We start from the raw sequence: 21,598 nt of genomic DNA on the forward strand, positions 1-21,598 counted from the left end.
AATGTGGCTAAGTCCTCATTGGTGCTGATGTGGATTATCCCAAAGATTAATAATTGGCAGATTGAGCTCCATCCTACATGCCAAGCAATAGCCAGTCCAAGAATGGTTGCATCATACATGGGAAATCTTGTTGCCGGGAAAACAGTGCCGACAAGGGGGGCATTGCACGATGGCCCCTTGCACCAGTCCCAAATATGGGGTTGGAGAGTGTCTGTAGTCTGTACCTAGAGGTGTAACGGTGCCGCACTACGCTAAGCTTAAAAGGTAGCTATGCATGGGAATGTGGGTGGTAGTATGAGACACTTCTATAGAGTTCTCCTGCTAAAGGACATCCATCTATGAAGGAGCTACCCTTCGTAGGGCTGATCATGCTTATCATAATCACGCTTGAGCAAATTTTGATATAACTGACGGACAATTAAAGTTGTAGAAGTATTTGATGTTTGCATGAATGCATTGAAAATCGATTGCACGGTCCGCTGTGTCAATGGGTTGAGAATATCCCTGTCTGCCATGATATAATCCCATTTTGCGGTATCATTCAAGGGCACCACAGCCATGCTTTCTAAATTCAAATTATTTCTGGATCGAAATGGCTCAGTTTGATAGCCTTAGATTGCAGGTGCCAGTGCCGAAATGCAAAACCTCATTAAGAAACGGTACCCTTGACTTGGGCTCTTGGGAAATCCCCGATCACCATGTCAATGCCCGAGCTCTGTGAAAGACCTTTCAAATGAGGTGCCTGTACACCTCTTTTGGGTCGAGGTTCTCTGTAGGCTCATATTAAAGTACACGGGATCTCACCGCCAACAACTGCCCTCTTGCCGCTGCTCTCATCGCCCTTCCTCACTGCGAGCTCGTGTCAGATGAGCCCAAGCCATGTCAGATCCAGAATTCAAGTGCCCTACCTGCCAGCAGTTCTTCTCCAGTAAAAATCACCTCCGGCGACACGAGTCGTCGCGTAAGTCATGTTGAACCCGCGGCCAGACGAGAGATTGACATTTCCCCACAGATACTTCCCGATCTCCAATAAGGTGTGAATATTGTGATCGCAAATATTCAAGGAAGTGAGAATGTCCAAATGCGCAAACTGCTCTCGTGACTTACCTGTATAGCGACGCACTTCGGCGACATTACAAGAGTTGCCCCCGGATTGGAGCCCAACCCAAGCCCGGGCCGAGCAGGCCCGGCCGCCGACGCAAGGCATGCGATAGCTGCACCAGACAACGAATCAATTGCGATGGAAGCGTTCGTTGCAGTGCCTGTCAAGCTAATGGGGTTCCTTGTACTTATCAACATCGTGACACACTACTGCATGACTCGCGTGCGCTCTCATTAGCCCATGGCATGCCAACCCGACGCCAAAGCCAGCGCAGTGCAACCAACCCGAACGAGCAAAACCCGGAGAAGACCTCTTTGCCATTCTTACTGAATTATTCTGCGCCGGGAAACCGCAGTTCGAGAGATGTTAATCGCGTTCTCTCTCTGTTCTCGACTGCGGAATGCATGGATGAAAGTCTGGATTCCACCTTACCAAGTCTTGATATTGAAGCGAATCAAGCGAGTCTCTTCTTAGAAGATTCTTGGAGCCTGCTCTTTGGTTCTTTTCAGTATGATGGACACGCTCCACGCTCATCACTGCCGCTAGGGCTGGAAGATCTAAATCAACGCCAGATAATTTCTGCCAGGATGGTCGAGTGCATTGTCAGAGCAAAGGCCCAAAAAGGCAACTTTGAAGCAGGCCCCTTTACTGGGAATGCGCAAGAGTTCTTTGCAGAACACAAGATAGGTGAGTATATCGAGGCGTACTTCGAGCGAATAGTGCGCCCACGGTCTCGCGTCGTCTTGAAGTCTACTTTCAACCTGGGAACAGTCTCCACTCCTTTACTGCTGTGTATATTTCTGATGGGCGCGGATTGTGATACGTCCTACAGCGCCAAGTTACAGGCGGTTGAATATGCGGAACTGACAGAAAGTGTGGTGTTCGAAAGCGCGGACTTCCAACGGCTTATGTACAGAAAAGCGAAAGGTGGCTGGGCCTCGCTAGAGGAAATCGAAATTGAGCTGATTCAAGCTGCGATCCTTATACTTCTGATTCAATTATCGAGTCCTAACGGTGAAACGCGCCGTAGGACTCGGATCCAGCGGTATCCGGCTCTGGTATCGGTCGCTCGAGTGACATCCTTAACGCAGACTAAAAATTGCTGGCATGACAATAGTAGGCCATTTTGTCACGATGAGTTTCTCAAAAACGAGACTTGTATCAGGTTTGTCTACTTTGCTTGATCTACTTATTAAATTGGTGATCACGTTGGTTAAACTGACGGTTTAGGATGATGTCTTCGATTGCCATGATGGATTGCCACTATATCATGTTCTTCAACGACCCACCAATTCTATCAGCTCCGGAGTTAGGATTTGACCTCCCAGCCGAAGAGAAAGGAATGGACATCCCGGACGCTATAACATGGGAGCTTTGGGCGAGAAATGAGAGAAAGCATCAACGACCGCCGCCATTGAATCTCTTCATACAAGAGCTTCTATTAGACAACTGGACGGGCTCGGAAGATCAACGCTACAAAAACCTTAATTTCTTCGCACTATATGTGGTGATCTCTGGTGAGTTCAATCAACCTAGCCCGATTGACCTTGAGATACATAAGAATCTCTGTGCTGACAAACAATGAAGCATTCCATCGCATTATTTTTGGACTCCGAACAAGTCTTTGCGATATGTCTGATGCAAAAAGACAGATTGACAGGGCTCTCTCCCGCTGGATTATTCTGTGGGAGGCTTTGGAACACAAATCAAGCCAAGATCAAATCTATCGAGCGGGAATTATGATTCACGGGCAAGATTTGTGTGCATTCGCCAAGATTCTGCTGCGTACGCCGTTGTCGGAAACGGGTGATATTGCCCATGACTCGACGGCACATATCCACGAGCTCCTGAAGCGACGCCCCAAATGAGATGAATTCTGCTACTTTATGAATACAAAGCTAGACTAAAAGAGGCACACATGCTGCATGCAAGTACAACCCATGTAGCCACTCCACTCCGTGTCTTGCTCAAAAGTCGACCTGAATCCCAAACCAAATGCTTCACTCCATTGAACCCATGGTACATGAATGGCATTGAGAGTCCAAACTTCAAAGCTGCCTTCACAGCGGTCGGCAAAGATCCAATTGTGGCTGCCATGGCTGTTGAGTCAAGGCTTAGATCTAGGACAGGCGCACAGAGATACAGTGTGGCAAGCCCGTACAAGCTTCCCGAAAGCAGGAGCCCGGTGATCCGCTGGATCGCAGAAGCGGAGGACACATAAGTCCACTTATAGGTCGTGAGATGTGGAGCGATAGGACGATTTCGACGCTGGGCGGCGAGTCGGTCGTGTGCACATTCAGCTGTCACTTTTTGGGTTGCAATGCTTCTCCTGCGAAGCGATCATATTAGAACCTGCTGTATATATAAACCGATGAAAGTATGATGGTTCCTTACTGAGTATTGATTGCCTTTATTGCCCTGGGATAAGTCCTTGTGGACTTGGAAAGCAGAGACGAGAAACGCAGCATGCTGGAGACAACTGCAGAATACTCAGTACCAAATGGGATCAGCGTGTGAGATTGTGCTCTGGTGACCAGCCTACCTTGGATATTGTATTTCTTGAGAAAATCGACTACACCAACGCCACGCAGTTTAGATATACTCCCGCAGAAAACCCGCCAGGAAAATACCCACAGCCGGAAAACACCCACGCGCCAAGAGTTCCGTTGAACTAAACAATTGCGGATCCATCGATCGAGGTGGTTGTTCAGTTGGCTTTAGAGTCTTGGCTTCAAACAAACAACCTCTATTCACCAAGTCTGACTTGTACAGGCAAAATCGGTTATTCCCCCGTGGTTTCAGCCTGTCCCTTGAGCCAAGCCACTTCCGACCCCTACAGCCGTGACGAATTCCCCCGCATTTCCAGTATCCGTGCCTGAAGATGCATATGATGATGATAACGACATTTGGCTGAAATGATTAGCCGTGCCAATAACTTACGGCAGCGAGCCTTCGCCTAAAGAATAGGCCGATTTGACTTTAGCCTAGCCGGGTGACTGGCGATCATTTTTACACCAGCGTATGAGATGAACGGAGTCTAGCACCTGGAAGGAAACAGGTCCGCCGGTCACTAGTGCTGTGGAGCCTGGGTGGTTTGGGATAAATCGCTGGTTAAATTAAGTCAAGACAGCCAGGAGCTGAAACAGGGCAGAAACGTCCGCCCCACTCACGACTGTCAAAGTGAATATAAAAGGGTCTCAATTCCCGTGAAGAAAATCTTTGTTCAACCACAGGAAAATCAACAGTTCACTTCTCACTTACAACGCCTCTCCGATTGTCAATATGGTCTCCTTATCAGGCCTCTTCTTGGCCGCTTGTGCTTTCGCCAGCGCCTTCGCTGCCCCCAGTGACTTGAGCAAGCGAGCTATCACCACCAGTCAGACCGGAACCAACAACGGCTATTACTACTCCTTCTGGACCAACGGCGGTGGTAGTGTTAGCTACACCAATGGCAACTCCGGTCAATACAGTGTCTCTTGGACCAACTGTGGAAGTTTCACCTCTGGCAAGGGCTGGAGCACTGGCAGTGCCCGGTAAGCGTGATCTACCTGTTGCTCGGCTAATATAGTACTGACGGCTGGGATCTTTTAGCAACATCAACTTCTCTGGATCCTTCAATCCCTCTGGAAACGCCTACCTTGCTGTGTATGGCTGGACCACTGGCCCTCTCATCGAGTACTACATCATGGAGAGCTACGGAACCTACAACCCCGGCAGCAGCATGACCTACAAGGGAACCGTCACTAGCGATGGATCGGTCTACGATATCTATACCCACCAGCAGGTCAACCAGCCCTCTATCTCAGGCACTGCAACTTTCACCCAGTACTGGTCCATCCGCCGCAACAAGCGGTCTAGTGGAACTGTCACCACTGCCAACCACTTCAATGCTTGGGCTTCGCTTGGAATGAGCCTTGGGTCTCACAACTACCAGATTGTTTCCACCGAGGGTTATCAGAGCAGTGGATCTGCTACCATCACTGTTTCGTGAGCGGAATCATTTTGGCATTATGGAGAGGATCATGGCAAAGACAGTTCATTCAGCGGCTCGGAAACCGAGCTAGGCCATCTCTCAGTACATAATGTATTCTACTTCTGATAGCAATGCATTGATCTCTTAGCATTGTTCTATTGATAGGCCTATTGATCGTTTTATTGATGTATGGCCGGTCAATTCAATACGTAGACCGATGAACTGATGTATGGCAATCTATACTTGAGATAGCTGCCTAAATACACACTGCTTGCTTTGACACGGTGCGTCTTCATCAATTTCAAGCAATCGGTGGACCTGTATAAAAGGGCTTCGACGGATTTTCATTCTCTTCCTTCTTCCACATTTCCAATCTCTCTTCACCCACCGTCTCTGACGCTTCATCCAAACCGTGCAATGAACACCAAAAGCAAGTACAAAACTTCGCTCTCATATTTGTCAATGTAACATCCGACTAACATTTCCACCAGATCTTCCACCCCCCGGTCCGGCCAAAATGGCACCCACTGTCCCCAACTACGTTGCTTTCAATATCCCAGTCCTGAAAGGCGGTTCGAACTGGGATGAGTGGCATGAAAAGTTCCTGCGGGTCACATACTCCATCAATCCACTCTACTGGGAGATCTTCGCTGGTAAAGTTGGTCCCCCAAACAACACTGACTGCAACCTCAAGATGCACCCCCGTGATGATGCCGTGAACGACAATTCCACAATGAATAGTTCCTTGCAACAGAAACTTGACCATAGTCTGGAAATTGATGTCTCAGACAAGGAAGTCGGTGTACAGTATGATATTGGCCTTGAACAATGGAGTCGCTCCCTCTTCGAGGCTCGGGAATATCTGTTGTTTACTCTTGACCGAAAGCCTGCCATGCATATTCAAGGTATTCTCAACCCACGAGAGGCGTACCTGGAGTTGCAGAGGGCCTATTCAACCCTCCATGCTCAATCCCCCGTTCATGTCTGGCAGAAGTGGTTGGCCATTCACTATGAAGGTGCGCGAGAATCTCCCAAAGACTTCGTCAACAGGTTCAAGAAAGCTCTGCAAGAGCTCAAGGATCAGGGAATTCGGGTGAGCCTGGGAGTTGAAATTGCTCAGTTTCAAGCGGCCATCATGCAGGACCCCGAGTGCCTGCATTTTGTGGACACTTTGCATATTGATGCGCAGAGCTTCGTCGAGACACCGTCGGTCTATGCCAACTTCATTCAGAGCCAGACACAGAGCCAAAAAAGCCCCGTCTGAGCCCCGAGGGATCCCTCGTTTCTCACGTGAGCATTTGTCGCATCTCATGCGACATGGAAACTGATGATAGTGATTCGGAAAGAGAACGTTTTTCACGACCCCAAGAAGGTTATTTTGCTTATTTCTTGAGCCTTTCTTTTCTCGTTGCAGTCTTCGATATCATTATTTGCGTTTTGCTTTGTGATTCCCTGCCGGTATGATCTGGACATGGTTGAAATGGAGGACTGTGACATAGTTTAGCTGAGATTGCTTGACAAGTCAACTCAAAGTTCTATCCAACTTCCTTTTAGAACAAAATAAAAAGGGCTGCTTCGGTGCCATTTTTTTCTCCTTTCTTGAAATAAAATGTACCAGTTGGGAAGATGCTCTGTCGTTGGAAACTTTATCAGCCTTATTGCATAACAATACAACCCGAGCTCGAGTAAGTAGATAGAACGCAAATAACCTTTACAGACTGAGAATATGCTGTTTTGTTCACTTCCAAGATTTGGGAATTTTGTCACATTTCCAACCTGGCACAGTTGCTAGTCCGAAGGCAACACACAGTATCTGTCATCAAAGCCAGGCCATACGCCCAGAGGACCACTCATCAAGATATCATGTTCCATGAAGGTATATACTGAGAATCTGAAAGGATTTCATCGGTTGATCTTTGTTCACCCTACATACTTCGTGGGAAATGGGGTGTCGCGATGGACCGAAAGCTTTCAGCCCGGACTCAGCCGCGTTTGCGCCATCATCTAGCTGCTGCAACAAAACCTTCACAGAATATAGAGATAGAGATATTATGCGTAAGTAGTGTTTACATCTTTGTCTCAGGGCATAAGAAAGTACTTAATTCCACAAGATGCCTTACGTGTGTGGACGAAAAGGGTTGGAGTGGTCTTTCGAAAGGGGTTCTATTTTATTTGACTTCTCAAGAATAGAAGATGAGACACCTTCACTTTTCGCGTAATCGTTTCCGTAGTTGGACTTTGAGGTTGGGATACTACTAATTGCTCAACTGTTCCATAACCTAGGCTTCCGTGTGGGCAGGGGGGTTGATTTGAGTAGTCTCACCAGCTTCGGTCACGGCCTGGTAGTGAGGTTCCGTCACAGAGTCAGCATGGTCGGACTTAGAGGCCCCAGCGGTTTTAATCTCAGCAAGGCCATGAGTTGTGGTGCCTTAGGGGTCGGTCATGGTGGGCTTGCAGGGGGAAGCAATATCGAGGCCGGACAAATTTGAAACGAAGGAGAAAAAAAAAATAATCCAAGTCCCTAACGCAATAGATACAGTTCATAAATCGCCAACCACTCCAGGCTTTGAGGATCCTTGAGCGGTAACTCAAAGAGAGATATCCAAGGCATGCTCATTGTTCTCAGAAAGTAAGAAAACTTTGCTATTGATCACACCTTCGCTTTTATCTCACTGTCATTTTACTTTGTTCTCACTTTCAATCAAAAATAATCAGCACCAAGCGAGAGTATAGCTTGACATAAGTCAAGGCACATTTTGTTTATAAAGGTGTTCAGGACTTTGTTTTGGTTCGAAGTTGATGACACCGCCACCGGCAGAGGTGCAAACAAGGATGTAGGCGTCTAAGATCCTGGATAGAACAGACTTCTAGTTGAGAAAACACTGCAAATGTCATCCGAATCCGTTTTGTCAGGCTTCTCATGAGCGTCGTGCACCCATCTCATTCCCGTTCTGGTTGAGATGACGGAAGCATACTGCTTGGAGACGTGAGTTTGTTTCAAATAGACGAAAGGTGTATAAAAGGAGAGCAGTGACAGATTCTAGCATTTAACCTTGCGGGTAAGCTAGCTTTAAATGCCACGGCACAAAAAACAACGCTAACTATGTCATTTCTGCCTAGCGTGAGGGGATTCTGTAAGAACTGTCTGCTTTTGATTTAGTGTGCTAACAGAAGACTCGTAACGAGAAGCACGAAGGTAGATGCGGAGTAAAAGCATATGGGATTTAGCCTAATTTCGTTACATTTGGAAGGAATAGCCCCTCGAACTAACCACAGAGACGGCCCGTCTGAATTTTAAAAGGCTTAATGTGCATGTATGCAGGCCTGAAGGTGAAGTGCTTATTTGCACTCAGGACACAATAACCAAAGAACCATGCCATCACTTATGAGGACGGTAGTTTTCGTGGCATCCGCAGTGACCTACGCCTACGCTGCTACAATATCCCCCACAAAAGCTGCCAGTATTTCAGTCAACACAGTAATTGAATTCCAAGAATTGGATGGATTCGGCATCTCACAGGCTTTCCAACGAGCCGAGGATATCTTTGGCAAAGAAGGTCTTTCTAGCAAAAATGCCAAACATGTTCTCGATCTTCTTTTCAGCATTGACAAGGGCGCTGGATTCTCAATACTGCGCAATGGCATCGGCTCCAGCAACAGCTCGGACAGCGACTTCATGAACTCTATCGAGCCCTTTAGTCCTGGATCACCGAGTGCGAAGCCTCATTACGTCTGGGATCGCAATGACAGTGGTCAGTTCCCACTAGCGCAGGAAGCCTACGATCGCGGTCTTGTCGGGTTGTATGGTAACGCATGGTCGGCGCCCGGATATATGAAGACAAATGGGGACGAAAACAATGGCGGGTATTTGTGTGGAGTGACGAACACTTCCTGCCCGTCTGGTAACTGGATGGAGGCATACGCCGACTACTTGGTGCAGTGGGCAAGGCTGTATAAGGAGTCTGGGGTGAAAGTGACGAACATCGGCTTCTTGAATGAGCCCGAATTCGCTGCCTCCTACGCGGGGATGCTGTCCGACGGCACCCAAGCGGCGGATTTTATTCGCATTCTTGCAAAGACAATCAAGGCTTCGGGTATGAATCTAGCAATCAACTGTTGTGACGGAATTGGGTGGGAGGAACAAGAGCAGATGATGGCTGGTCTCCAAGCCGGACCTGATCCCGCAGAGAACTATCTCAGTGTTGTGACTGGTCATGGATATAATTCCATGCCCAATTTCCCACTATCCACCAAGAAGAAGACATGGGTGACAGAGTGGGCTGATCTCTCGGGCGGGTTTACTCCCCACGCCTTCTTCAAGTCTGGTGCCACTGGCGAAGGAATGACATGGGCACGCAACATCCAAGTCGCGCTACTGGATGCAAATGTTAGCGGATTCTTCTACTGGATTGGCGCCGAGAATTCAACCACTGACAGTGGTCTCATCAACCTCATTGGTGATGAGGTGATTCCAAGCAAGCGATTCTGGGCTTTCGCTCAGTTCAGTCGGTTTGCTCGACCAGGTGCTCGTCGTGTTGAGGCTACGAGTTCCGCGCCATTGCTTCATGTCAGCTCATTCCTCAATAAAGACGGGAGTATTGTGACTCAGGCCATCAACAACGCTACCGAGGCATATGATATCAGCCTGAAGGTTCATTGCTCTGCAAGAATAAACAACGCTCGGCCTTATGTGACAAACAACGCAAATGACCTAACAGCCCTAGCACCTATTCGTGTTGCAAGCGATGGCACCTTCAAGACAAGAATCCCTGCCCACTCGCTGGTGAGCTTTGTTTGCTCATAGATAGGAGATCTTTCTGGGCTTTAGTACAACCGGGGTTATGTATCTGCTTACTGTGCTTTCAAGCATTAGAAATATACGAAGCCCTCGAATCCAGTGTAAGATTACATGTGTTTTTGGGGCCCTAATTGACCTCTCTTGTTCCACCTCTTTTGTGCCCAATTTCGATTGCCTCGGGCGAATCAATTAGGTCCTGTAAAGGCTGGGGGCTCAATGAAATTATGGCTCATCTTGTAGACCTGAAGTAAAGCCTCACCGGAGACAATCGTTCTGAAACTCATAGTCGTACATGAAACAGCCAAGTCCAATTCAATGAAAACCGTGACACTCGTATAATGCAAAGTAGATTAATGTGACAACATTCCAATTAACCTCCCCAAAGAAACGTGCGCGACTATCCTGACCGGATATCGGTCAATTAATGCTGTAATACGACCGCATGAATTATGTCCGTGTGGAGCCTGGAGGCTTGGGGGTCTCTCCGTTCCCCAACTCTGACACATCAGAAGCACCTAATTCCACAGGAGGACGGGGTGTTCCTGGCTGGTGAAAGAAAGGTTGGTTCATCGGTGCCGGCGCACTTATTGGCTGTGACAGAGCTTTGACACGTGCTCGTCTCTCCCAAAGGGCCCATGCTATAGATGCGAGCGCAATCACACCCAGTGGTACACCAACCCCTGCCCCGATAGCTGCCTCACGCTTGGCATTTGACCCGCTGTCGCTTGTAGGATTGGATGTTGATGTTGGGGCGGAGGTAGATGAGCCAGGAGACGAAGTCGCAGTTACTGAAGAGGCCGCAGAGAGCCCAGCGACACCAGCGATAGCTGTGCCATGCGGTACTTCAACCGATTTGAAGTTGCCACAATTGACGGTGCCATCCTCCCAATTTGCTGTGCCGCAGCAGTGAATGGTGCTGCTTCCATTATATTGAGCGGAGACGATCGGAAACCCCGAACCTTTATTATAGGGCACTAGACGTATATCATGTTAGCTGTTCGAGATATTCAAAGTGCGAATGATTGCCTCTAAATGCAAGATCTTCCACTTACTGCAATATGTGTAAGAGCCACACGAGTTCCAGCTCCGATCAGTGCAGCTTGCGCGCGAAAGCACAAAGCCGCGCTTGCCCTGCAGATAGCATAGTCCGTTTGACATGCACACATCGCCTTTGCTGCAGCAAAATGTGGTTGAATCTGAAGTACAAGGTACATCATCGGGCGCTTGTGACCCATCAGGATTATAACAGTTAATATCAGCTCGAGTTGCCACAGACCAGATCAGACCTGCCAGGAGAAAATGTAACCACCATTGTCGTGAATCAACCATTTTGACGGTTGAACAGCAAGAAACAATGAGAGGTTCGGCGCGAGAAAGTAATTCCTCCCCATGTCAGAACCAGCTCGCCTGAAGAGCGGCCAAGGGTCTTGGCCCCTCTTATGGCAAAAGAACTGAGCGGGGCGTCGTGCAGCATTTCAATGTCATCGTGCACGAAGGCGTTGGGGGCCTAAAAGTTTGAGACGTTGTCATTGGATGATCTGATCAGGAACTGCGCCCTGATCTGCAGCAACGACACTGCTTGTGGCTTAGTGAAACCTGGAAAGGAAATGATGGATGAGCGAGACCTCATTCCCAGCCACTCTGGCTTACCACCGCAGTTTATTCCCCTACAAATGAGCTTGAGCCAAGAGTCGAACTTGCGCATGATCTTGAAGCTAATGCTGCAGGGCAAACAAGCAGGAAATTTCGAAATCGTCTTATATGCAGACCTAGAACCATTGTAGCCTTTCAAATGTATAATGAAGCGGTCTTGGTCACATTAATAGAGACTATATTGAATGGCCTTAATTGGCTCCAAGTTTAGACAGGGGTTCATTTCATGACGGATAATACTCCACATGTTTAGCGCCGGCTAGCTTAGTGAGAGCTTCGCCGGACCGTTCCAACCGTTCCACCTCCTCACGGGCCATCTTCGATTGTATCTACGGAAATCCGTTAGTCCAAGAAGCAAAACAATACTCTGGAGAGCTTACCTCTATACGGCGTGGAGTAATCAGTCCCCTCGAACCCGTGATCTTCCATTCTGGTAGACCCTCGGGCTTACCCAAATCTCTCAAAGTCTTTTGCTCAACCAGACTATACTGACCATCCGCACGGCTAAAATTGAAGGGCTCTTTGAGGGCCACTGGTGGATTGGTGATAATTCGAACGTCGCGGCGGAGGTTTCGAGAAGCGGAGTGTAGCATGAATGGATGTAGAAGATATACATCTCCCACTTTCCCAGTAGCCTCGTGAAAAGACTCACTCCTTGTATCCGTTGAGGAATGCGCCCACTTATTCCAAAGGTGTGGTTGCTCGCTGGGAGTATTTGGGACATGATGAGAGGTAAGGGATGGCCATGTTCCCTCCGGGTGATCATGCTAAAAAAGGGTTGAAGTCAGTGAATGACGCAAGGTAAAAAACAATGGAATTCCTGAAGCAGGGCATACCAAATGTTGAGCTACTAGTCCTATACCATCGGTACAGATCGCAGTCCCACCGCCCTTAGACTGGATATCACTAAACAATGGAATAACCAACAATGCTTGCTCAGGGCTATCCAAGAAATGAACAAACCAATCGCCGTCATTATGCCAATCAGTTAAAGATCGAAGATCTAAAGCATCCTCTGCGTTGTATTCAGGCTTCCCCATGTTCACAATCCAACCATCTTTCCAGTCTTTGCACCAGTCTGCTACCCGATCAGCTCCACCAACGAGCTCGCAGATGGCATGCCAAGCTTTGGGGGCAAAGGTTTCCACGCTGATCATCGTGTGACCAGGCATATTCACCTTCTCCTTGGTCCAGGTTGTCTTGTCGGTGGGTGAGACACCCAAGCGAGTCCAAACCGAGGAGGTGAACTCTGCAGCGGCTTCGCGAGTGAAGCACTGAGGGACTTTGACGAAGCCATGGTCGAGCCAGTGCTGCTTTTGATCCTCCGTGAGTTTATATTGAGGCTGAGGATCAGTCATGCTTGACGATGATGCTGCACTATCCAGGGATTAAGGGACGAGCTGTGGGGGGAAACGTTGGGCGTGACCTGTCTTATGAGTCCCGCTGGATAAAGTGCAAGTAAACAAGCCATTGGCATACATGTACTGCTGTCGAGTTGTTTAACCGGGACTTTATCCGCTCAATTGTAACTGTAGCGCCACGAGGCGTTTCCTCCCACCAAATCACTTCCGAATACGAGAGATTCCCCGCACTCGCTGTCTTTGCATACAACAAATGTGTATTAAGCGTTGAAATGTAAATGTTTCAGAGGGGAATAGAGTAGTCAATTAGCAAGGTGCCTATTTACCCAGAGAAGGGCTGTATATGGTAGAGATGTCGGTATAAGTTGCCTGCGATGTATGTAGCTTGTTAAATCCAGAATCAATAAACAAATCACAAAGTATACCGCATCATAGTAACACTGAGTAAATTTGAGGCTATCTGAGTTTCATATAACTATTATCAAATCGAAGCGCTAGGTCTATGAAAAATATGGGGACAAGACACTGAGATTTGGACTTGTCTAACCGATCAATACTTGCCATTCTTGCTTTTTCGGTCATTATTATTATATTGAGAAAGATACTCAGATCATAGTTAGTCATCTCAAGACCCTAAACTAATGATCAATGTCGGGTTTGGGGTATTCGGTGAAGCCAACTGTTCTTGAAAAATACTCGAAAACACCTGATCAGATCGGCAGACGGAACATAGATTTGATAGAACGAAATTTGCGGAGCCGAGGCAAGGTCCAATCCGTTTCTGGTAACAATCGGCGGGAGCCGCAAACCGTCGCCACCAGCAGAGTATAGACCTGGGGGATGACATCAAGATCTAGGAACAGCCATTTAGCAATTTTACCCTTCTTGGTGGATTTTGACTGCGCCACAACTTCAAGACGAAGCACCTACATGGCATGATCTCGGCAATTCAGCCTTCGGCCGTATGCTAAATCTGTTTGTGGGCTATATTAATTCGACGGTTTTCCCCTTAGGCTAGAAACCATTTGGGCCCTCAACGCTAGCTCCACAATGGGATCTATCCAAGAGTGACATCTGGTTCTCTACCAAGAGCTTCGGAGCTTGGCAGGGCCACCCAAGCAATATTATCCAACTAATCAAAGCGAACCGGGCGTGCGATATTGATTTCGCTCGGCGCCAAGTAGACATGCCCAACGGACAACCAGATCACTGGAAGGCTGTGTTGATCATTGTCCCAATCGTCTGCACGGGTCTTGCAATGGCTTGTTTCCTCCTTCGCCTGTACTCGAACTTCTTGGCACATCACAAACTGCGAATTGAGGACGCACTGATGGGAGCTGGTCTCCTTTGTACTTGGGGAGTCGCGATCTGCATCGTATATTGTGAGTAGCAGAACTATTAGGACAAGAAAATTATCACTAACCCTAACTAATAGCCGCCATTCATGGAATCGGAACGGGAGGATCGATCTGGGACCTGCCTCGTGAGCAAAGGTTGCGCATCTCACTAGTAAGGTTTATCAAACTTGGCTTTGGAAATATTACATTAACATTCGCGTTTCTCAGTCCAACTGGATTTTACAGAAATTTTGGCCAGTCGCACAAGTCTTTGTGAAAGTTTCAATCTTACTCTTCCTTCGAAGAGTATTGGGCATTGTTGACTGGGTCAGACATACTGCAACTGCTCTCATGATCTTCGTTGTTGCTTGGGGAGTTACAGCCCTAATCGCGAATACGTTTCAGTGCTGGCCTGTCCAGTATTTCTGGATCAAAAGCATTGAAGGATCTTGTATGCCTGGGCAGACTACCCTTTACACTATAATTGGATCATTCTCGGTGGTGGGGGATGTTCTCATTCTTTGTCTGCCGCTTCCAATCGTGTGGGGGCTTCAGATGCGCCTGCGTGAAAAGATTGAGCTCACATGCTTGTTTATGATGGGCTGTTTGTAAGTCTTCAGGTTGTGCTACTGGGTCCTAAAGCTGACCTCGCTGAAGAGTATTTATATTCAGCATTCTGCGTCTGCTTCAGTTGAAGAATTACTTGACAGATAACCTGACATGTAAGCATGGTCATTCACTATTTCTTTAAAGAGGCATTATCTTATATTTTATCACAGATAGCAGTGGCATGTCATTGATATGGGCGATCTTGGAATTAGACATGGCAATCATATGTGGTTCTCTGCTATTGGTCAAACCTCTCTTCCAGTCCTGCATGGGAAGAGTACGGAAGGGCCTCAACCGACTTAGCAGTGGCTCGCACTCACTTTGCTCTAACGGTGTTGCCAACCCATCTCGTGGATCCCGGGAGCCAAATGAGGTTGAATTTGGACGTGCTGAGATGTTGACCATCCCAACAGCAGCAAGAGTGAGGCCCAGTCCAACCCATAATGCCAATTATGGTATTGATTGGAGTATGACCGAAGATACTCCAGACTATGATCATTTCTTAAATCCCGCTGCACAAAAATTGAAGAGCACCGTTGTGACATGAGTTCATTCTAGAAATACATAAATGGAGAAATATTTTACGATGTACCACATTCCTGTGCACCATGAATGCTTAATTCCATCCCAACCGGATGAGAAACTTGAGCAAAAGAAATATCATGACTGAATGCGATCAATCTGATTTGAAATTTGAACCTCAGCCAGTTCATCTACCTGGTGCCAATCGCGTGTGTTCCCACATATGTTTAGTGAAGGTCCCGTTTAAAATCGCTCTTTTTCTATTTATCGGTCGTTTCTCATAGCTAGATATATTTCGTCACATGTATGTGAATGTTCTATCAGTCATTTCAATCATTAATGTCACGGCCTGGGTTGCAGACCAGGGTCGCCACTTCGACGCGGTCCTTCAAAGCGTGTCTGACAGCAGGGTCGTGACAAAGCACTTCCTCCTTATGCCACTCTCTATCAACGTCACAGTATAGTAATCTGTAAGATTTCATCTTGTAGTTGGAGTGATTGGGGGTTTCCTCCACATGGGCCATACTAATGCGGTTGTGCTCTGGCACAATCTCCCCCGGAGTGATACCGGCATGCTCGATTTCATAAATGCGTGGCAATACAACCAGAGCTTCAGACGTGGAGTAAATGCCCTCTCTCCGGTTATATGTCTCGAAGATTTTCAAAACTCGCTGTCGAATGGACCAATCCCGACATGCTATCCCAGCCATGAAAATCGTTGGGATCCAGCCTTCCTTGGCAGAAAAGTAAGGATCAAGCATCCCACTGAAATCTGTTAACAATTTCTCGGCTGCATCAACGGCTGCTTCAAAGTGAGGCAAAAGGGTGTCCCATTCCATTTCAGAGCCTGTAAAATGTATGGCGGTAAGGGTGATATGGAGTATTTCATTGTTTATCTTGAGCAGCAACATGGCACGCTCTTGATTCGGAGAATTTGTGGCAACGCTATTTTTATGAAGAACAACACAGTTCTGGTATCCATTTTTGTATCGATGGAATTTATCAGAAACACTGTCCCACATGAAGCCTTGGGGGGGCGCGGAGTCGTACGTCTTCGTATTAAAGCGTGTTGGATCGCTGAAGAGCACTAGCCAAGCTTGGACTGGTAGAAGGAGCGTTTGCCGTGTTTGTTCATCTGGATAAGTCATAATATCCTGTATATTATCATCGATGAGTTCCATAAGGAAGGGCCAGTCCGGCCCCTTGTAATCATTCATCCATGTGGCACTGGCCCAGTGAAGGTGGAGTTGCACAAATGTGTTCAATAAAATTGGGGCAACAATGCTATGCTTTGCGTTGTTCTTTCTCCACTCATACAAGAGCTTTGTTCCAGATCGAAGATGACAGCGAACGGCCTCGACATCGCCCTGAAAAAGAGCAATGGTAATCAAGACAACACAAGCAACCAACACCTTCTCCGTGTGGGATGGGTCTGACAGGTCGTCTTCTATGATGCCTTTCCGAAGATGGCCGATCGCTTTATTGCACTGCTGAAGAGCGAACATGTCATGCTGACCAGCAATTGGATCCGCAAATCCCCGATGCAGAGCACTGATAGCAATTGCTGCATGGCGAACCACAGGATAACATTCACTAGCTTGATGGACAAGAAGTTGCCAAAATGGGTCGAAGCTATACCCTGTGCAATGTGCAGCGGTGTGCGAGCGGAATAACGATAAGTACTGACGCTCCTTGTTGGACAGTCCAACCTGGCTAGCATCAACGATGAGCACCAGGCTACCAGTCATGGCAGCCTCTTTGTTCGTAGGCACAACACTAAAGGTCCTACCGCTTGCGCGTGCATGGCGTGCGTCTCGAACTTCACGGGTCCTTCCGTCGGGGGGTGTCACGTATCCCTGGCATTTTCGTCCGCTACGGCTGCACATAAGACATATGGGTCGGGTTTCATCGCACTTCTTATGCCGGGACCTAAGCAAAGAGGATTTAGCACCGGGCTGATTCCGACATTGAGATCTTAACTAATTTGGCAACTCACTTGCAGGTCAAACAACCGGTACGAACCTTCGGAACACTGGCCCTCTTCTTCTTCTCGCTCACTGCTTCTACCATGATTGGTTCACAGCTGACATGGGCCAATGTGGATCTGGGGTAGCTGACGGGGTGTGACTTGGCTATCGGAGCCTTGCTGGAAAGCGATGGTGGGGATCGCGTAAATGCACTTTTAGCCCCCAATTAATATGACAAGGATCATCTTCAATCGTCCAATTGTGAAGGTCGTTGATGTTGGGGTAAGGCCCTAGTGCCTGAGGCAGAAATACCATGTCGAATCCTTGTGAAATCCTATACCGTAGCGCCCAATTGGAGACCTCGAAGACTCTGTATTGTATTGCCCCTATTACGGAGCTATTTATGCTGGTCTAATTACATAATCCATTGGCATGGATCATCGTATCTCCGGTTTCCATGCAGTATTCGTATGATATTGCTGTCATACCAACCCAATCTCACCGCCAATGGGGTCCGAGATTGTTGATTCTTCGCACATGTCACATTGAATAGACAAACATTGTAGTTCTGTGAGATGGCCCCCATAGCCAGAGATGCATTGGACTTTCCCGAGTCGGATAGGAGCTTCCTAGACCCTCATCTTCCGGCCCAGGATGGCACTGCCCGGGATCTCCCCTTTACAACACTCACTTTCGCCACATCGCTCGACTCCTCCCTTGCTCTCTCGCCTGGGGCCCGCACGGTCCTATCTGGGCCCCAGTCGAAGGCAATGACACATTATCTCCGGTCACGCCACGATGGTATTCTGATTGGTGTTGGCACGGCAGTGGCGGACGATCCAGGTCTCAACTGTCGCATTGCAGGAGTTGGAGGCTACGGCAATGACGGTTTAATTGGCCAACCGCGACCAGTAGTCATCGATCCATCTGCTCGATGGGATTTTTCCGATGATAGCAAACTGTTTCAACTTTGCAGAGAGGGACGTGGTCGCGCACCGTGGATTGTGACAGCACTGGACCAACCCTCGGCGGAGAAACAAGCTCTGCTCGAGAAATATGGTGGAAAATTCATCTCGCTGGAAATTCCAGAATCTGATGAAGGGCGGCATCAAATCAATTGGCGCGATCTATTTGTTACGCTCAAGTCGAATGGTCTTTTGAGCGTGATGGTAGAGGGTGGTGGCCAGGTCATCAATTCCCTCCTGAGTCCTTCCCATATGTCACTACTGAATTCTGTGATTATCACGATTGCTCCAACTTGGCTGGGTCAAGGTGGTGTAGTCGTGTCACCAAATAGGCGGTTCGATGACGGAGGAAACGCGGTTTCTGCTGCGAGATTGACCAACGTCAAGTGGTACCCATTTGGTGAAGATGTTGTCTTGTGTGGTCAGGTGAAGCTTTCCGAGGCTTGAAATTCAACGCATCCACTCGGAGTTGAGCAAGCTTTCACAAGCGGGGGTTTAATTCTCTTGGCTCCCCAGGCAGCTATGAACACATGCATAAGCAACGGCACTGCTTTGCAACGCAACTCTTTCCTCAGAAAGTAACGTACTTTCATGGATTCCGTTGTGAAACCTCCCCTGTCATAGATTTTCAAACTATACCAGCGCTAGATCAACCCTATGATACGGGAGGTTGCTTAGCTGGGTATAAAAGGTACGTGGCTGAACTCGTGATGATTGATTCTTTGAATTACACGAACCATGGCCCCCTGCGATATCTTATTACCTACCCCATGAATGTACGGGGCGCAGTTGGGATTAAACATTCTGAAACTTCTCGGCCCATATAAAATCGGCAGATCATCTTTCTCGAATGATCAGAAATGTGGAGACCGTCGTAATCAAGCACAAGATTGCTGTTTCGGTCAGTTTTGAGCGTGGCATTTTAAGAGAAGGAAACCCTCCCTTTGGGCAACATAGGCAATGAAGTGATCTTACCAAGAAAAGAATTCATAAAACAGTATCCAAAGTCGTCCGTCAGTGTACTAGATATCAAAGGTCCACTAAACATTCCCAATTTCCAATTGATATTGAATAAGGACAAGGAGCGAGAATATCCACCGTTTGGACCGAATAGTCCAGGGAACTCCTCCTCAACCCCATTTGTGCCATTTAAATACCACCATCAGCAACGCCCGAATTCGCACTATTTGGTATATTTGATCCGATGTTCCAAAGGACAGGGAAACTTGCGCATGATCTCAATGCCTCCAAAATCTAGTAGAAGCGTTCTGCAAGAACCCAGTCCCACAAGCCCTGTGATTTAGATTGCTTTCCCTGTTTTCCTTATATCGGTCCATGGAATTTTTCATTGCCAGCTACTCCAAGAAGCCAGAGCGAAGAAGTAGTCAATAAGAAGCCAATTTCAACTGAATACCTCATGCCGATTTTGTCCTTCGCCCATCCCGCGGGAAGTACTAAGACTACGTAAGGTGATTAAAGTAGGAGAAACAGTAGGCCCGCGTGAAGACTATCCCATTGAAATATTGATCTGCTGTGGAGGGGAATTTTAGTCTCAAAGCTGGCGAGGATCATGGCGAATAAAACATCAGCAGCTAGCGCCGTTGAAATACGAATTTGATAAATCATGAGGCAATACACATTCTGTGTAGCCGGCTGCGGTAATTTGAATTATTCTAAACATTTGTTCACCTCTATACTTGAGAGCGATTGGTACGTAGTCACCGCCGGGGAGTTTGAGTGTAGAAAGCCTGTTTCGGTGACGGATTCATTGGAGCTGAAACGTGTCAAGGGAGTTTTCTCGACATGCTTGGTGGGGCATATCATAAGCAACTGCAGGACCAATCCGAGAGCTATCACCACGAAAGCGATTGCCCACATCAATGAATAAGACACCAGCGCGTACAATGTCCCTGAAATGGCTGGGCCAACAGGAAGCCTGCAATAGCGAACATGTATCTCAACCCGAGCGCTTTAGCGCCAACGGTATCTGCAAGAACTGCCATTCCAATTAACTAAATCAATGATCTAGAAATGGTTTGAATGGGTCGGCCAATAAAGAAAATGTAGACTCAGGTAACATAAGTTGCTATGTTGTTAACAGGGATGTGCTAGCTTACGTTTCGCTGGCCGTGCACTGAGGAGTGTCCCAATCACGCTAATTGCCCAAGATACTACCAAAAGGCGGTTCTTCTTGGATGTTTTGTCGGCGAGATGACCTATGAAAGTGGCAATGCCAGTCGAGACCAGTGCATTCATCGAAAGGATGATTGAAATGAGGATTTGAGTGTCCGCGGGATCTGTTCCTATACGTACTTCGAGCATGTCCAGTGGAATTGGAACTACGAAGCTGAATAGAAATGCGTCTGATCACAACGTTAGCTTCTACATCATCTTTTCCAACTGCTTTGGAAAAAAAGAACAAACCAGAGAACATAGCGAATGAGATAGCAGTGACGACAAAAATCTTGGGCGATCGCCATCCGTGGCCAGCTGGTGAGTCCCGAGTAGAAATTCCAACCGACATATCTCAAATTTTTGAGGTTAATGGGCTGTCTGAATAGCGATGTAAATAATCCAAAAACCAAAGGCCTCCCGTACGGATGGATTGATCGCGACATAAGGAAGCATTAAACACTAGTTGTTTCCATTGTTTCGCTCTTATCCTAACATTCATTTCAAAGATGTACCCTTGTTTCGGAATATGTCTTACTGAATGAACTGGTTTGAGCATCCAATAGACGGGATCGATTCAGGCTAAACCATGGTCATTTGGGCTGTAGATGCTGCACGTGCAAATCTAGTTTGCTATACTAAATTTAAATCGGTATCTTGATCTCGACTGCATATAACGCAGTAACAGGTTCTAGCAGTGGACCCCATCAATACCTTTTTAATCAATACTGAAACTCGGCATGGACATAATGTGAGACAGATCCATAGTCCATCCAATGGTCTTTATCTTGTCTGTTACATTGTAACAACCAACAGGACAGGTCCCCTTTTTCTTTGCTCTTTGTTAGGTGTTGGTGGAACAACAGTGATTGGAAAATGCCTTATGTTGTTGATAACTCTGGTGTGATTTATTTCATAACAATGACCTTTGAAACTCATTTTCATACCAAGTCATCAATGCAGAAAATAGCAGTATAAATAACTTGAATCGCCCAAATTCTTACACTTTTACCATCTGCAAGCTCTTTCGACTATATTTCAACCTGGCTTAGGTTTGCCTGGTAGAACTCTAGAGCCATGCCTGGTCTTTCCTATGAATGGAAGCCGCAATCCGAAGAACGTGAGGAGCTATTAGCTGC

The 21,598-nt window shown here is 47.4% G+C and overlaps 10 protein-coding genes across 10 annotated transcripts; 6 read left to right on the forward strand and 4 right to left on the reverse strand.

Moving 5' to 3' along the window:
- Nucleotides 1–879: 879 nt before the first annotated feature.
- On the forward strand, nucleotides 880–2,970 carry N7508_005943 (C2H2-type zinc finger protein; the record flags this gene model as incomplete). The annotated part of the gene is made up of 6 exons (XM_058464009.1): nucleotides 880–961; nucleotides 1,116–1,324; nucleotides 1,372–2,147; nucleotides 2,223–2,267; nucleotides 2,333–2,619; nucleotides 2,690–2,970. The coding sequence occupies 6 exons, from the start codon at nucleotides 880–882 to the stop codon at nucleotides 2,968–2,970; spliced, it is 1,680 nt and encodes a 559-aa protein (XP_058320487.1).
- A 1,414-nt stretch (nucleotides 2,971–4,384) lies between these two features.
- N7508_005944 (glycoside hydrolase family 11 protein) lies at nucleotides 4,385–5,093 on the forward strand (the record flags this gene model as incomplete). Its single annotated transcript, XM_058464010.1, has 2 exons — nucleotides 4,385–4,635; nucleotides 4,694–5,093. 2 exons carry the CDS (start codon nucleotides 4,385–4,387, stop codon nucleotides 5,091–5,093), a joined length of 651 nt encoding a protein of 216 aa, XP_058320488.1.
- Nucleotides 5,094–5,592: 499 nt separating this feature from the next.
- N7508_005945 (uncharacterized protein) lies at nucleotides 5,593–6,339 on the forward strand (the record flags this gene model as incomplete). Its single annotated transcript, XM_058464011.1, has 1 exon — nucleotides 5,593–6,339. The coding sequence occupies one exon, from the start codon at nucleotides 5,593–5,595 to the stop codon at nucleotides 6,337–6,339; it is 747 nt and encodes a 248-aa protein (XP_058320489.1).
- A 2,109-nt stretch (nucleotides 6,340–8,448) lies between these two features.
- Nucleotides 8,449–9,879, forward strand: N7508_005946 (uncharacterized protein; the record flags this gene model as incomplete). The annotated part of the gene is made up of 1 exon (XM_058464012.1): nucleotides 8,449–9,879. The coding sequence occupies one exon, from the start codon at nucleotides 8,449–8,451 to the stop codon at nucleotides 9,877–9,879; it is 1,431 nt and encodes a 476-aa protein (XP_058320490.1).
- Nucleotides 9,880–10,320: 441 nt separating this feature from the next.
- On the reverse strand, nucleotides 10,321–11,202 carry N7508_005947 (uncharacterized protein; the record flags this gene model as incomplete). Its single annotated transcript, XM_058464013.1, has 2 exons — nucleotides 10,321–10,847; nucleotides 10,926–11,202. The coding sequence occupies 2 exons, from the start codon at nucleotides 11,200–11,202 to the stop codon at nucleotides 10,321–10,323; spliced, it is 804 nt and encodes a 267-aa protein (XP_058320491.1).
- Nucleotides 11,203–11,750: 548 nt separating this feature from the next.
- On the reverse strand, nucleotides 11,751–12,884 carry N7508_005948 (uncharacterized protein; the record flags this gene model as incomplete). Its single annotated transcript, XM_058464014.1, has 3 exons — nucleotides 11,751–11,855; nucleotides 11,907–12,293; nucleotides 12,363–12,884. The coding sequence occupies 3 exons, from the start codon at nucleotides 12,882–12,884 to the stop codon at nucleotides 11,751–11,753; spliced, it is 1,014 nt and encodes a 337-aa protein (XP_058320492.1).
- A 1,021-nt stretch (nucleotides 12,885–13,905) lies between these two features.
- On the forward strand, nucleotides 13,906–15,380 carry N7508_005949 (uncharacterized protein; the record flags this gene model as incomplete). The annotated part of the gene is given in 5 exon segments (XM_058464015.1): nucleotides 13,906–14,269; nucleotides 14,323–14,396; nucleotides 14,453–14,832; nucleotides 14,845–14,904; nucleotides 14,978–15,380. Coding segments are annotated over 5 exon segments (1,281 nt in total), but the record flags the coding sequence as incomplete, so codon positions are not given.
- A 304-nt stretch (nucleotides 15,381–15,684) lies between these two features.
- N7508_005950 (Zn(II)2Cys6 transcription factor) lies at nucleotides 15,685–17,425 on the reverse strand (the record flags this gene model as incomplete). Its single annotated transcript, XM_058464016.1, has 2 exons — nucleotides 15,685–17,284; nucleotides 17,352–17,425. The coding sequence occupies 2 exons, from the start codon at nucleotides 17,423–17,425 to the stop codon at nucleotides 15,685–15,687; spliced, it is 1,674 nt and encodes a 557-aa protein (XP_058320494.1).
- Nucleotides 17,426–17,897: 472 nt separating this feature from the next.
- N7508_005951 (RibD family protein) lies at nucleotides 17,898–18,734 on the forward strand (the record flags this gene model as incomplete). Its single annotated transcript, XM_058464017.1, has 1 exon — nucleotides 17,898–18,734. One exon carries the CDS (start codon nucleotides 17,898–17,900, stop codon nucleotides 18,732–18,734), a length of 837 nt encoding a protein of 278 aa, XP_058320495.1.
- A 1,430-nt stretch (nucleotides 18,735–20,164) lies between these two features.
- N7508_005952 (MFS general substrate transporter) lies at nucleotides 20,165–20,811 on the reverse strand (the record flags this gene model as incomplete). The annotated part of the gene is given in 3 exon segments (XM_058464018.1): nucleotides 20,165–20,283; nucleotides 20,405–20,590; nucleotides 20,601–20,811. The coding sequence occupies 3 exon segments, from the start codon at nucleotides 20,809–20,811 to the stop codon at nucleotides 20,165–20,167; spliced, it is 516 nt and encodes a 171-aa protein (XP_058320496.1).
- Nucleotides 20,812–21,598: the final 787 nt, after the last annotated feature.

The sequence above is a fragment of the Penicillium antarcticum genome, assembly GCF_028974205.1.
Source record: "Penicillium antarcticum strain IBT 31339 chromosome Unknown utg000005l_segment0_segment0, whole genome shotgun sequence".
Classification (NCBI taxonomy): Eukaryota; Fungi; Ascomycota; class Eurotiomycetes; order Eurotiales; family Aspergillaceae; genus Penicillium; species Penicillium antarcticum.